We start from the raw sequence: 14,370 nt of genomic DNA on the forward strand, positions 1-14,370 counted from the left end.
GTAGAACTGTTCCGTTCACTTAGTGTCGTCTACGGGCCAACAAGCCCATATGGAAACGTGCTGTAAATCGTAATGTCATTTCCGCGCGCACTTTTTTCTTTCCCAAGAAAAACAAGAAAATATCCCCATTCCCATTTCCATTCTCATCTCTGATCTCGAAAGACACCTCAAGAAAACCCTAAAAATGGAGAGCTCTGCATGTCGGTTTCTTCCTCTGTGAAATCTCTTTCTCTTGTTCAGTTTCATTGTGTTCGTCTCGAGTTTTGATCTTCGTTTCGTTTTTGTTTTCCATTTGCAGCGAAAATATCGAAGTTTCAACAAATCTTGGATGAATTGAAGACCGATATGGATTATTCTCCAAGTACCGCTCCATTTTCATGATTTAAAACCTTAAGTAGAACTTATTTAACCTTCCTCGTCTTGATTTTGTTAATTAATTTTTTCGTTTTATATACAGATTCGAGCTCACCGCATTTTGAATTGTTTAATGCTGCTTACACTGGGGATTTCGACCGGTTCAAGAGTAAGATTCAGTATAAAAAAAGAGTATAATGTATTTAATTTTGAAAATCTTTGTAAGGATTTGTGTTAAAATCTTGTTTGGTTGTTTTTAGGGTTGGCTTTGAATCATGCTGATGATGAAGTGATTGCATTAGAAAAATCAATTGGAAAGGTTAAAGATGACGATGGAAGAGGATGTCTTCATTTTGCTGCTGCAGGAGGAAGTTTAGAAGTTTGCAAATACTTGCTTGAGACGTTGAAACTTGGTGTGGATTCCAAAGATGGAAATGGTATTATAACGCTCCTTTTTAAAATTATAAAACTAGTAATGTTATTCTGTTTCAGGGGTCAGATTGATTTTTCTTTGTCTTTTTAACGCTGATAAATTTAAGTCATAGATCTGGTTTGGGTGGATTTTTTGTTGGTTATTTCTCTTTGGGAAGCTCAAGCTCTATTGTGAATACGATTGTGGGAAGAAAAAAAATCAAGCACTTTGTTAAAAAGGCCTTAAAACTAAAAGATGTCAAGAAACACTGTCTAGTGTGAAGCCGTTATGCTTTCATTGCTTTCAACTGTATAGAAATTGGAAATATGGTTAAGAGTTAAGACCTTATCAAGTCATGGTGTTCGAGATTCATCTTTGTTTGAACTCTTCATTTGCTACTGTAAATATTATTTAGATGTGTCTCCTTGTTGTATCTATTTTACAGGTATCACATCCTTGTATCATGCAACTATAAAAGGGCATTTTGACACTGTTACATATCTTCTTGAAAAGGGTGCCAACCCTGATGTGTCAAATAATAGGAATGTCACTCCTTTACATTATGCTGCAAAATCAGGTACTCCTCTAGATCTTCTGAAAATGTTGACCCACCTTAAAATTTAGCTGTACCTTTTTTGTGCATATCAGTCTGTTTTATACATTACACCTAATGTTTACTGATTCGGAAAAGTTGTGACTGTGTCAAAAACTTCAATTGTGTGGAAACAGTGAATGATTTACCTCATTAAGTGAATTAGATGATTAGTGCCCGTATGTGATCTTTTATTTACTAGTAGACCTTGCTACATGATAGTATTAGATTACTTGTTAAGGATACCCAGCCTGACCAGTTTCTTGGATCAGTTAATCCATAGCCAACCAAAAGATTATCATAGTTAAAATTGACCTCTTTACCTGGCTTGGTGGTCAGCCTACTAGTGACTAGTTAGCCATCCTGATTTGGTTGTCCAAAAATATCCTAGTCCCAACTTGACACCATGAGATGGACGCTCAGGTCAATGTTATAATATCTCAAAAGCCTTCCAGTGGTTCATGAGACATGGAAAAATTCTCCAATTTGGTGTAGTTATCACTAGACCTTTCTAGAGCCTAGACTTCCTCAAAGTAAGTTGCGAAGTCTGAGTAACAATGTTCCGTAACTTCTTACCAAAAGCTTTGTTTTTCTCGACATCTATATAAGCATGCAATTCTTACGAGGTATTATGCGCAGGTAATACAAAAATAATAACCTTGCTACTTTCAAGGGGCGTTCGTGCAGATGCTTCAACTAGGTCTGGCACTCCCCTTCACCTTGCTGCTGGTCTTGGTCATCGAGATGCTGTCCATGTGTTGTTGGATCACGGTGCAGATGTAAGTTGGGTTCTTCTTCTGGTATTGAACAGTTGTTCGTCTGTAAGGTAGTTGATCAAATCTAACCTGTCCTTAGAATGTCAGCTTCAAAGCTTAAAACATGCCAAGTTACCAACCTTCTCTTTCTGTAAATTTGCAGTTTGTTTTGCTATTAAGCAATTAAGACTTTTGGACAATTAGCTCTATTTTAGAGCAACTTATGGTACCTGCTTATTCAACTCTTGCCAAACTTAATTGATTTTCTTTCACTATGCAGCCTAATATTGTCTTTCATGGTATGGTTACACCACTAATGTCGACAATTCTGGTCAAGTCATGGGAATGTATGGAACTTTTACTGCAGGTAACAAAATTACTAAACCTTCTGGTAGCAAAATGTTTTTTTTTGTTTACTCCGAGTCTTACTATGCAAAATTTAGGAAGTTGTAACTGTACGTTCCTTCATAAGCCAGAAGTGGCAATTACCATATGTATTCATGCATACATTGTTCAGGATTTTCACTATCTTCTGTTTAACGTCTAACTGGGTTTCTTCATTGTATTTGTTCAATATTTGTTTGGGCATTACCCGTGACCTTAAATTTTAGAGTTGACTACTGAATTTCTGACTGCAAAAATTGATGTTTAGTGTTCCAAAATTGTTCTTCTGAAATAGGGTGTCAGTTAGTCTTTTATCTTTCATTCTAGATAAGCTTGTTTTCTTTATCAGTAGGTCTTAATCGCTTAATTATTTTTCATCATACGAGGCTTGTCACTATTCACGCTTCTTATTTGACCTTGTAGAAAGCCATGTCATTCTAAATGTTGTTCCAACTGAATTAGCTGAATTAATGACAGTGTTTCTCTGGCTGACCTTGTTCCGAGCCATAAACCTGTCTGCCTTTTGTGAGTACAGCTGTGGGATATACCTTATATGTTACTCTTATCTCTTGTTATGAGCTTCTAGAAAGATTAGAAAATTATGTCTGCTAGTATTTCTCTTCTTTTTACTTATCACTTGTTATGACTCATGAGCTTCTAACAGGGTTAGAAAATTATCGTCTGTTAGTATTTCACATCTTTTTACTCATCACTTGATATGTCTTGTGAAGATCTTTAGATATTAATAAACTGGTTACATTGTTTAAAGTTCCTTTTATATTTCTACTATCTTTTTTTCTCGTTGTTCAAGCTTTCAGAATTAATATCGAAATTCTGCACAAAGCTAAATGGTTAGTATGTAGCGTTCTAATTCATATAGATGTTCTAGTAGAGAACACAAATCTGCTTAAGGTTTACATGGTTTATCATGGACCATAATAATGGGGAGGAGGTTTGGATAAACTCCTAATCATATTACTTGGTATTCAGGACGGAAACAACATACTTCTGTGAATTTACCTCCCATTATGGATCATATGTATATATACGTGTATAACCTTTTATAGCTTTTGTGTCCTAGGACATGTAATAACCTTTTCGAATTCACATATATATAGGCATGTGCAGAACCAAATGGTGTGTTTTGCGGATCAACACCTCTGATATTAGCAGTAAGCAATGGACGTGTAGAGGATATCACCCGCTTACTGGAAGCCGGTGCAGATCCAAATGTAACAAATAGTGTACGGCTGTATCCGCCTTTGCTTCTTGCTCCATTTTCATCCACATTTTACATTTTCTGAGAGAATATATATGCTATCTACTACACACATGAATGATTTTGCAGATCCATAAGACTTCATTATAAATTTTGTACCTTATTGACTAGTCAGAGAATTAGTTTTCCACCTATATTTGATACGTTTGATAGTAGTGTACGTAGTGTATTTCATATCTTGGTCACAGCTCACGCCTACCTAAGAAAATACTTTATAAGATGTCCTAAAACTGCTATGAACCTTATTGCATCAAAACTATAAATAACATGTTTGTTCAGTACTATAATGTCCTGCTGTGTGACGATCATTTTCTCATCTACGTTTGTTACTGTTTTCTGTCGCAGGCAGGGCTCACTGCATTAGAAGTTGCTGCTATAAAGTGCAAGGATCCAATTATTGGGGTTCTTTTTCCGGTGACATCTCCCATCCCAACTTATCCTGATTGGAGTATTGGCGGACTAATGAAGGATGTAAATTCTGATGCAAACAAAATGCAGGTATGGAGTTTATAGCGTACGTGCGCGATTTGTTGTCTAACTTGGCATCAGTTCCTTATCTCACAGTAACTTAGCAAATGGGTTCTTCTGGCTTCTTTTTACATTAATAGAAATCTTTGGCAGCTTCATCTTGCCCCTGCACCAGTTCATCAACGTCTAGGACTTCCCTTCTAGTTTATGCCTTCTTTTTTGCCTCCACTGTATAAGTCATCAAGTTTGTAATCCACTACTCCTACCTTCTATAGATCTACAGCAGTAATTGAAAATCCAAATTAGCCATCTAAACAGTATTCTTGGAAGTAGTCATGGCATCATAGGATGGCTCATAAGCCATAACCACATACTAGCCTTGCTATGATATTACCTGCGGAGCGAGCCGTCGAGTTTGAGGCTCGTTCGCTCCGGAATGAAACTTTATTCACCCTCTTTGAGATCACTAACTCAGAACTTTGAATATGCTGGAATTCTCAAATTTGATGTGATTTCAATTTGGAACATATTTGGCCAGAGGGAACTGGCTGCGAAGGAGAAATATCGTCAGTCAATATCAAAAGGAAGAGATGCATTACTGAGAAAGCGGTATCATCTGGCAGCATATCTTTTCACTGAGGTAGTTTTCAATCGATGAAATCCTTTATGTTTTTTACGTATAACAATCCTTCGATAACCCTAATGGCTATCAGATAAGACTGTTACTGGAGGTTATTTGATATTCAGCTACCAGTACAACAACCAAGCCTTTAGTCCCAAACAAGCTGGGGTTCCAATGTGGTGCGCCACAAAGAGGGTTACGCCCAAACAAAAAATCTATGAGTTTAATTTCCTAAGAGAGTACAATCATTGGCTCGCCACAACACCCTCCTCCTTTACCCTAGCTTGGGACAGGCTACGTCGACGAGACTACATTATCTGGGTTGTATTCCATCTAGAGTGTAGATAACGATTTATTTTTAACTTATCTTCCCTTTCTAAGTAGTGATTTTAATTTGTCATATATTGTATGGTCTCACATTTTAAAATGAAAACTTAGATTAGAGCTGGTGTATGGTGCATCTGCTAGGTCTTTTGATTGATTTTGACACTTAAAACATATCTGGTTTTCTGGTAGTGTCTATTGGAAGCAATGATATATCTATGCCATGATTCCATTTATCATATTTGCAAATTACTTTAGCCTCACTTCCTATATGGCTGACCGTGGATAGCCTTGATAAACTTGAGTTGACATTCATCAACATATTTCCTCTTCCTTTACCTCTTATGTTGATTACTTAAATGATTGTCTTTTTTGTAATGGAATTACAGGCCTTGGCCGTTGTTCCAACAGATGCAGATGCACTATCCAACCTGAGTTTGTGTTATGCGCATCTGGATGGTGGAATTCATGCATTAGACAATGCCATTAAATGCTTGCATCAAAGACCTGAATGGCCTAAGGCATATTGTAGGATAGGTGTCGCACTCAACATATTGAAAGTACGTATCTTCCCTTCATTTCCTTACTCCTCCAGTACACAAACTCAATATCCCTTTTCAACTTTTTGCTGCATTTTTTTTTGTCAGAGGTACAGTGATGCAGCAGATGCCTTTCTCGAGGCTTCGATGCTCGATCCGGGGAACGAAAATATTAAAGATGCGTACATGTAAAGTTTATACCTTCTCTACCAGCTTCAAAATCCTAGAAGTGCATTTTCCAGATTTATGGATATATTTTGTTTCGTCAAATTGATATTGTTTTTTCTCTTTACAGGGACAGCTTAAACTCTAGCAAAGTGTATAATGCTGGGTAATGTGCAAGTCCGGTTGGTAATATTGGAATTGGAACTCTCTCAAAGTGTAAGCATGGAAGATAATGTTGGATGTTGCTAACAAATTTTTTATCCATTGGACTTAGAAGACAGAAAAAATGGACTTGCATTGCAAATGGCAAAAATGTGGTGTTAGCAAACTCTGAATCTCAAATGAAAGCTTAACTAGCTTCGCAATGCAAACGTGAGTGATAGAATAAAAACGTGGAAATATCTCATGAACCCAAGTTTGGACCCTCTCTCTTTCAAAAATCCGATATATATTTATAGCCCAATATGTAAGATATACGTTGTTTTTTTGTTTTTTTCAAAACAATGTACATCTTATATATTGATCTAGTTCATGGGCTACATTGTTACTAAGTCTATATAGACTTGCAAAACCAAAAACAGCTACTTCTAAATTTATTCTTAATATCTTGAACCAAATTTTGATGGTACCAGTGAACCTGCATATCATTTCCAGATATTGACTTGACTACAGATTCACAGTCCATCTCAAAAATTGCCTTTGTTATACCAAGTTCCCCCAGCCAGTTCACAACTATTCCCAAAGCCTTGCACTCAACTCCAAACTCCTCCTCTATCTCCTCATTACAGCATAGTCCTCTTGCTCCTAGACATGCCTACAAAATTTCTTATAATTATTCCCACACTACCCTTTTTAGTAAAAGGAATATAAGAGCCATCGATATTAATTTTGAAAAATTCCTTTTCTGGAGGCCTCCATCTCTTAATCTGCAAATCATTAGAAACAGTAAATTGGTTTTGAGATATCAGATTAGTACACTGATTGTACAAGTAACCAATTCTAGCCACTGTGACCTGCAAATTTGGTTTTATGTCCTGAAATACTATTGAACGCCTATCTTTCCATATGTACCAGATGATACACATAAACCTGCAGATCAGATTAGCATTACTTAAGCACAAAGGAGAGCCATTATTAGTCACAGTAATAAACCAACTTATAATCCATTGTTAAAAATCAGAATATTGTTCCTTAATATGATCAATATTGATATTCATGGCAAACCAGATGGTCCTGCTATAACTGCGATCCAAAAAGAGGTGATGCATAGTTTCCTCACTATATTTACAGAAACAACAATGAGTTTCTATACCTTGTTTATATCTAGCAATTCTAGTTCTAGTTGGAACTATTTTCTTAAGGCATTTCCATATAAAAATTTGAATTCTATGTGGAACTTTGAATTTCCACAAATTCTTCCAGACTTCAGTGGGGATAGTATTACCTGTTGTAATGGAATTAACATCATTAGCGCAAATAGTATTGTAAGCACTTTTAACAGAAAACTTACCTTTTCTATCAGGCATCCATATCATGGAGTCTTCACCTGTAATGGGGATTCTCATATTGAGAATTAGATTGGCACATTCTTGGGAGAAAAGAGTATTCACAATCTCAATATTCCATTGTCTGGTACCAGCTAAGAACAAGTCACAGACAAGAGTAAAATTAACAAGACTAGATAATCCAACAACTGGAGCAGGTGGGTTATTTAAACCAATAACCCAGCTATCTAGCAAAATGTTTACTTTGGTGCCACATCTCACTTGCCATCTAGTGTGTTGTTGCACCACTTCAAGACCTGAGTATATACTTCTCCAGAGTCTAAAACCATCATCCTTAAGTTTATCTAAGTGAAGAATACTCCCATATTTGGAATATTTAGACTTAAGGACTCTATAGCAAAGAGAATTATCATCAGTACAAGCATTCCAGGCAACTTTAGTCAGCAAAGCAGTATTTAGATGCTCTAAATTTCTAAATCCAAGGCCTCCTAAACTTTTAGGTATCTGAAGTTTTTCCCAGCCTATAAAGTATATTCCTTTGTGATTACTATCTTCCCCCCACCAGAATTGCCTTTGTATAGAGTCTAATTGATTGATGGTGGTTTTAGGAACTCTAAAAACACCCATTTGATGAGTGGGAAGGGCATTTAAGACATGCTTAACCATAGTAGATCTAGCAGCATAATTCATGTTTTTACCTTTCAGGGAATAAGCCTAGCATTAAAGCTCTGAACTATGGGTTTGAAAGCTTTAGTTTTATCTCTGCCAGTCAAGAGGGTCACTCCAAGGTATTTATCAGTGTCTTTCGTATCAATCATGTCTAAAGCACTAGTAAGATCAATTCTGGAGTTAGGTGCTAAAGTGTTAGACAAAAACATCAAACTTTGATGTACTGGCGATGCTGCGACCATTGGATTCAGATGTGATCCAATCTGACGGCTGAGGATGAATGCGGGTATGGATATTGGAAATGGGTTTCGGTGAGGGTTTTGGACCTTGGGTATGCCAAGCCCATATCTTCTTTAGGAACAATTCTTTCTCTTCAAGCCCACTTCTAGCCTTTTGGTCTTGTGCACAACATTCTTTGCGGCTTCCTTGTGTAATTCCTCCCGGCTTTTCACTACTTTTCTGCTCTTTTCGCTCCGCAATTCATCCAAACTTTATTTACAACCTAAAAATGCAAAATTAATTAATAAAAATATTTATTCTTGAAAACAACGAAAATACAGAATATGGGATAAAATATAGAATTAATGCACAAAAGATGAGTTAAATGCCAAGAAAAATATATAGAAATATGCACTTTTTAGCACTCATCAAATACCCCCAAACCTGAATTTTACTTGTCCTCAAGTAAAACAAAACTAAGGAAATCCTAACTATACCACTGTCGCTGGTCTCTCGATTGCATTTAGCGAATGCAATGGGCCTTTTAAACCACTAAGTGTCCCTAGTGGACGAGGGAAGTCTCGTGAGGGTTTGCTTAGAACATACCCACAAAGTTCTAGGTCAAAATATGAGCTCAGATTCCATCAAATGTGACATGTGCAAGACAGTTTAAGCTCACAGCAAAATGGAGATGTCAATCTAGCTATCTAAGGCACAATCCTAGCACTGATAACAAATAAAGACATGTGATAAGAGTGTAAAGTGTATGTACACATGTGTAAAGAAAGATCAGATGTTATGACTGCTAATCACCAAGAGATAGTTTCTCAGGCTAAGAACCGAGGTCGAAATCTAGCTAGCTGTCCGGACTTTACGAGAATTGTGAATGAGTTGGAGGTATTTCACAATTACTCGCGTTGTACATCAATGGCATACACCCTTCCTTGCTTATTACAATGAAACAACAAAATGACTCTTATTTACATTGACAACTCTCTTTCATTTTTGGAACAAGAGAGGATGGAATTGTTAAATACTTGATTTTTTTTTTTTTTTTTTTGATTTTTTGATTTTTTTTTTAACAAGGTAACACTTGTGATTTAAATACAAAAGGAAACAAAAAAATACATGACTCTTAGCAAGAGGTAGCCCTTTTTGATGCACCCAGTTAAATTCGATGGTTGTCTTTCTTAATGTAACCTCCACCTTCTATCCCAACCAACCAAAGAACAAGCTAGTCAAGTTTCGTTCAGTATTCTAAAGTGATTGGCAATCGTGACTTCCGATAGAACACCTCAAGGATGAGGCTATACATGTATTGGTAGATCGTGCGTGTGCAAGTTTCTTATCACTATGTGAATTGTGCTAGAATCAGGGTGCCTAAATATCTAGACTAAGAATCCTAAAAATTACATATTTGCACAAGAGTCAACATTTCAAGGTAAATGAGCTCAATTTTTATGTTTTTTTTTTTTTTTTCAATTTTTCAATTTTTTATTTTGATTTTTTCATATTTTTTCAAAAAGAATGAGTTCCATTTTTCGATTATAGCATGTTATCAAAGTATCTACTTTTCACCCCCAAACCTAAAATAAACATTGTCCTCAATGTTTCAAAAGATAAACATGATTATAACACATACCATGAGAACGATGCTAAGTGTAGAAAAAGGAAAGAGATTACCGGATATTGGCGAAAGCAAGTTTTGAACTCCATTATTCAAGGCAAAACCCAACAGTAACTCAATTGAATTCACATCGGGTTAGCACAATATATACAAGAAACATATGATTCCACTAAACATTACCTACCAGATTATATACAAACAATTCACTATATACATACAGTCTAGAGAGTTGAGGATCAACCCAAAAGACAAAGTGTAGACATTTCAACAGCTTCACACAATAATAATATGATAGGCATGCAAGTGAGGCTGTGAAACAATATGAGCTACCCCCAAACCTGGATTTTTCAACAGATATAATTTTGGGTACAAAATCTCGCAGTTTTGGGGGTTCATTATGCACAAGGTCTAGCTCGAAATGAACTTTGCTAGGGACGGGAAAACATGCATATCCTAACTGTGGCTCCTCGAAAGTATTGTATTTAGATGCAAAATAGTCCAAGAGGACTTGAGAGGCACACAGTTCTAGGCCTAGATTAGGTATTCTCATGAAAATTGGTTTGACAATATTGTGACAAACTGAATCTAGGTAGGATGCAAGGCTATCAGACTGTGACTTAGGCAAGAAAGTGACATCTAAGCGTCTCACATGCATGAGATCAAGAGTATCAATATTATCAGTCACATCAGCATTATCTAAGTCACACTCAAGATGTGTAGCATGCTCATCATCACAAAAAATTTGCACAAGTCCTAATTCAGAATCATGGTTATCCGATATATTCAAATTATCATCAACAGAAGCAATATATTGTGGCTTAAGTATGGAATCAGACACATCAACTATGTTTTCATGCATAAGATCATTAGTGTCAACAGAAGATTTACCTAAGTCATGCTCTTCACAGGATAATTGCACAATATCTAAATCAGTATCAACATCACATGCATATGGAATACTAGAAGAAATATCATTCATGAAGGTCGGGGCAGAAAATCCTAATGTATTTGAAACCAAAGGTTCCACAACATTTTCAGCATAGACATGTTCTTCTAACATAACATTATCATCATCATCATCATAGTAATATGCATACTTGTCCCTATTAGCAGTTGTGGTGTTATTAGTCAACTCATGTTCCTCTAGATTAGGTTCATATTCAATATCATACACATGGGAAGGACTAAACATGCTATTTTCAAAGTTCAATTCATTATCACCTATATCATGTGACAGTGTCTCAGTTTCCCTAATGGATTCCCATTGACGGGTTTTCTCTGCAATCTCAGCTAAAAATTTCCATGCATCGTCCACAGTTTTATCAAGAAATTCACCATTACACATACACTCAACCATGACTCGAGATTTAAAGTCTAGTCCCTCATAGAGGATAGCGACAAGTCTCCACTTCTCAAATCCATGGTGCGGACATTCGCTCAACAAATTATTAAAACGTTCAAAATAGTCAAAAACAGTTTCCTCATCCAACTGGACAAAACAATTGATATTTTGACGAATAACGATGGTCCTATGATGTGGAAAAAATCTTTGGAAAAATTGATTAGTGAGTTGTTCCCAAGTGGTGATTGATTGTGGTCTCAAACCGTAAAACCATGTTTTGGCCTTTTCCTTTAAACAAAAAGTAAACAAACGCAAATTCAGAGAGTCTTCGGACATATGTTCAGGTTGCATAATCCGACAAATGTGTTCAAACTCTCTTACATGAGTGTAGGGGTTCTCAGAATCGAACCCTCGAAATTTTGGAAGTATTTGTATCATGCTTGCATTTATTTTAAAAAAGTTATCGGTTTGAGGTAAAACAATACATGATAATGGAGTTTTTACTGTGGGAAACATGTATTCATGGAGAGCATGAGGTTGGCCCATATTTGAAAAAAAGGAAACTAGTGTGACACAAAGCCCACTATTTGGTTGATGAAAATTTGGTTTTTAAAGGCAAGGGGCAAAGACCATTTTGGTTTTTAAAGATGGGGAGCAAAAATTTGGTTTTTGAAATTAGAAGCAATTTTTTTTTTAGCCCAAAATTTAGTTAAGTTTGGTTCACAAAAGAGGCAAGCCCAAAATCCAAAAAGTTAAGTTTAGAGCAAGCCCACTATTAAGAAACTACAAGCCTAACAAACAACTAAATTACAAGCCCAAATAAAGAAATAAAAATAAAACTAATTATTACAAACCCACAAAAAATAAAACTAAAACTATTACAATCCCAAATAAAGAAAGAAATAAAAATAAAATTAAAATAATTATTACATGCCCAAAAAGATAATTAAAATTACAAGCCCAAAAGAGAATAACAATATAAACCCACAAAAAATTACAAGCCCAATAAATTTGGGTTTGGGTTTAGGCTTACCTTTCTGGAGGGAAGCCCAGTTAGGCTTTGGTCCCTATTTTTTGTTGCACAACCCCAGTTGGGCTTGGTTCAAATTCTGTGCAACTCCACAAGCAGCTCCAGTTGGTTCACAACTTCTACTCCAACAACACCAGTCCAGCCCAGCCCAGCAGATCAGCAAAGCAGGGTCAGGCTTCAACAACAGGCCCAGCAGGGTATTTGGACTACCACACCCAGTAAACTGGGTTATATTTGGCTGATTTCTGCCTCAGCCCAAACCTTTGCTCAGTAACAGCACCAGCTACCTGTACACTCAAATGTGTGTGATCAGTACACAAAAAAGACAGGCAAAGTGAGCAAAATTGAAGAACTGTAATGCAGTTGTGCAGTTGCAGATGGAGCTGAATGGAATGCAAAACTGCAAAATTGCTTGGTTAGCAGTGGCAGTGGCAGTGCAGGTGCAGTTCAGGCCAAATGAAAGAGCTGCAGTTGCATTCAGTTAACTGATGCAGTTGAATATCAAAGTGAGCAGGAAGTTGGACTGATAAGGGGCTGCCAGATGCATAAATGCAAAAACTGAGATGCCAGATGCAGGTGCAGTTCAGAAATGCAGAATGCAAATATGCTTGGACTGTAGTGGAGTTGGCAGTTTCAGTTCAGCTCAGTTGAGAGTGCAGAGATTATGTGAATGCAGGAGGCAGTAAGATTAATTGAAGGATGCAAGTTATGATGCAGAACAGTATGCAAAGAAGATGCAAAATGTAAATGCTACTAGAGCAGAGAACATGCAGATGTAGTGATGATGCAAATGAACAACAAGAGAAAAAGTTAAAAGATAAATGCAAGTACAGCTAAGAAAGTGCAAGAATAGCTAAGATACAAGCCAAGAAACTTCAACACACAACGCCAAGTCCACGGCAGCGGCGCCAAAAACTTGGTGGGCTTTTAAGAGTGTAAGAAAATAAGACAATGAAGAAGCCTACTTGTTAACCGCAAGTGCACGGTGTCGATTGTATACAAGGAAAATACGGGTCATTTCCACAGGGACTTGGGTGTGAGTTGAAGCTTTCCTAAGCTAAGCTAGTTCTCTAAGCTAAGGCAGTGATAGTGACAGTGGCAGTGATAGTGACAGTGGAAGTTAAACAAAGGCAGTGAACTAGTGCAGTGAATGAAAAAGATGCAGAACTGTGTGAAGTTACTAAGGCATTGAATCCACTTCTTGGTCCTAAGCTAAGGCAGCATCTAATCGAATCATATCTTGTTTCATCTCAGGAAATACTATAATGGGTGATTTATCAACTAATTTTACTAGCATACCCCTAGCATCAACTGTCTTTCTACAGCATAGCTGATCACAGACTTGCTTGTTCAAATGGCTACTAGCAGTCCTAAATCATTTTTAACACTACAAGAACAATGACATGATTACTAACTATCTTAACATACAATCAAGAGTTTCATCTAAACCCTAGCACATGAAATCAGAACATGATAAACATAAAGAGTAATTGAAATTGAAATTTAGAATTAGAATTAAAACAAAAAATTACAAAACCTAACAGTGGAGAGCACTAGCTAATCCAGGCCTCCAAATGGTGCTCTGGCTAATCCAGGCATGCCCAAAAACAACACCCAAGAACCCTATTTATACATGCAAACCAAATATCCAAAAATCCCCAAAATATAAAATTTAGGGTTACACAAAAAATCCGAAATTGACCTTTACCTAATCTCTGAAATCAATCAATGGTCTCGTCCCATTCTTCTATTGCTTCTCCTCTTCCGTAATTGGTGGTTTGATTTCACTATCTCCGTTTCTCTCAAACCTAGTTTCTAAGTTCACTGTTTTTGAAAAGATAAAAGGGTTGAGAGAGAAGGAGCTAGAGGGTATCATGGTGGTGTCCTTTAGTGATGGCGGGGGTGGCTGATTGATGGGGTACAATGATGGAGGTGGTTGAGCGGAGTTGGTGGCGGACATGGTGGTGGTGATGGTCGCTGTGAAGAAGAGGGGAAGAAGAAGGAAGAGAACTCGATAGAGTTTCTCTTAGGGGATGTTTGATTTAGGGTAAATAGGTTAGGGTTCTAGACCTATTGAGCGGACC

General features: G+C 36.8%; 2 protein-coding genes across 2 annotated transcripts; one reads left to right on the plus strand and one right to left on the minus strand.

Moving 5' to 3' along the window:
* Positions 1-155: 155 nt before the first annotated feature.
* LOC113280253 (tankyrase-2-like) lies at positions 156-6,347 on the plus strand. The gene is made up of 13 exons (XM_026528902.1): positions 156-200; positions 299-361; positions 458-523; positions 615-791; positions 1,212-1,343; positions 1,998-2,137; positions 2,394-2,480; positions 3,616-3,741; positions 4,122-4,274; positions 4,783-4,884; positions 5,580-5,750; positions 5,838-5,917; positions 6,025-6,347. Exons 1-13 carry the CDS (start codon positions 185-187, stop codon positions 6,062-6,064), a joined length of 1,353 nt encoding a protein of 450 aa, XP_026384687.1. The 5' UTR covers positions 156-184; the 3' UTR covers positions 6,065-6,347.
* A 589-nt stretch (positions 6,348-6,936) lies between these two features.
* On the minus strand, positions 6,937-8,089 carry LOC113280254 (uncharacterized mitochondrial protein AtMg00310-like). The gene is made up of 3 exons (XM_026528903.1): positions 7,405-8,089; positions 7,207-7,338; positions 6,937-6,983 (listed from the first exon to the last, which is right to left on the minus strand). Exons 1-3 carry the CDS (start codon positions 8,087-8,089, stop codon positions 6,937-6,939), a joined length of 864 nt encoding a protein of 287 aa, XP_026384688.1.
* Between the last annotated feature and the right edge of the window lie 6,281 nt (positions 8,090-14,370).

The sequence above is a fragment of the Papaver somniferum genome, chromosome 5, assembly GCF_003573695.1.
Source record: "Papaver somniferum cultivar HN1 chromosome 5, ASM357369v1, whole genome shotgun sequence".
In the NCBI taxonomy this organism is placed as follows: Eukaryota; Viridiplantae; Streptophyta; class Magnoliopsida; order Ranunculales; family Papaveraceae; genus Papaver; species Papaver somniferum.

Coding starts and splice junctions, on each gene's coding strand:
- LOC113280254 (XM_026528903.1), bottom strand. CDS start 8,089: ATGAATTATGCTGCTAGATCTACTATGGTTAAGCATGTCTTAAATGCC. Junction 7,339..7,404: donor ATGGATGCCTGATAGAAAAG/GTAAGTTTTCTG, acceptor CCATTACAACAG/GTAATACTATCCCCACTGAA. Junction 6,984..7,206: donor AATTGCTAGATATAAACAAG/GTATAGAAACTC, acceptor TCTGATCTGCAG/GTTTATGTGTATCATCTGGT.
- LOC113280253 (XM_026528902.1), top strand. Junction 362..457: donor CGATATGGATTATTCTCCAA/GTACCGCTCCAT, acceptor TTTTATATACAG/ATTCGAGCTCACCGCATTTT. Junction 524..614: donor GGATTTCGACCGGTTCAAGA/GTAAGATTCAGT, acceptor GGTTGTTTTTAG/GGTTGGCTTTGAATCATGCT.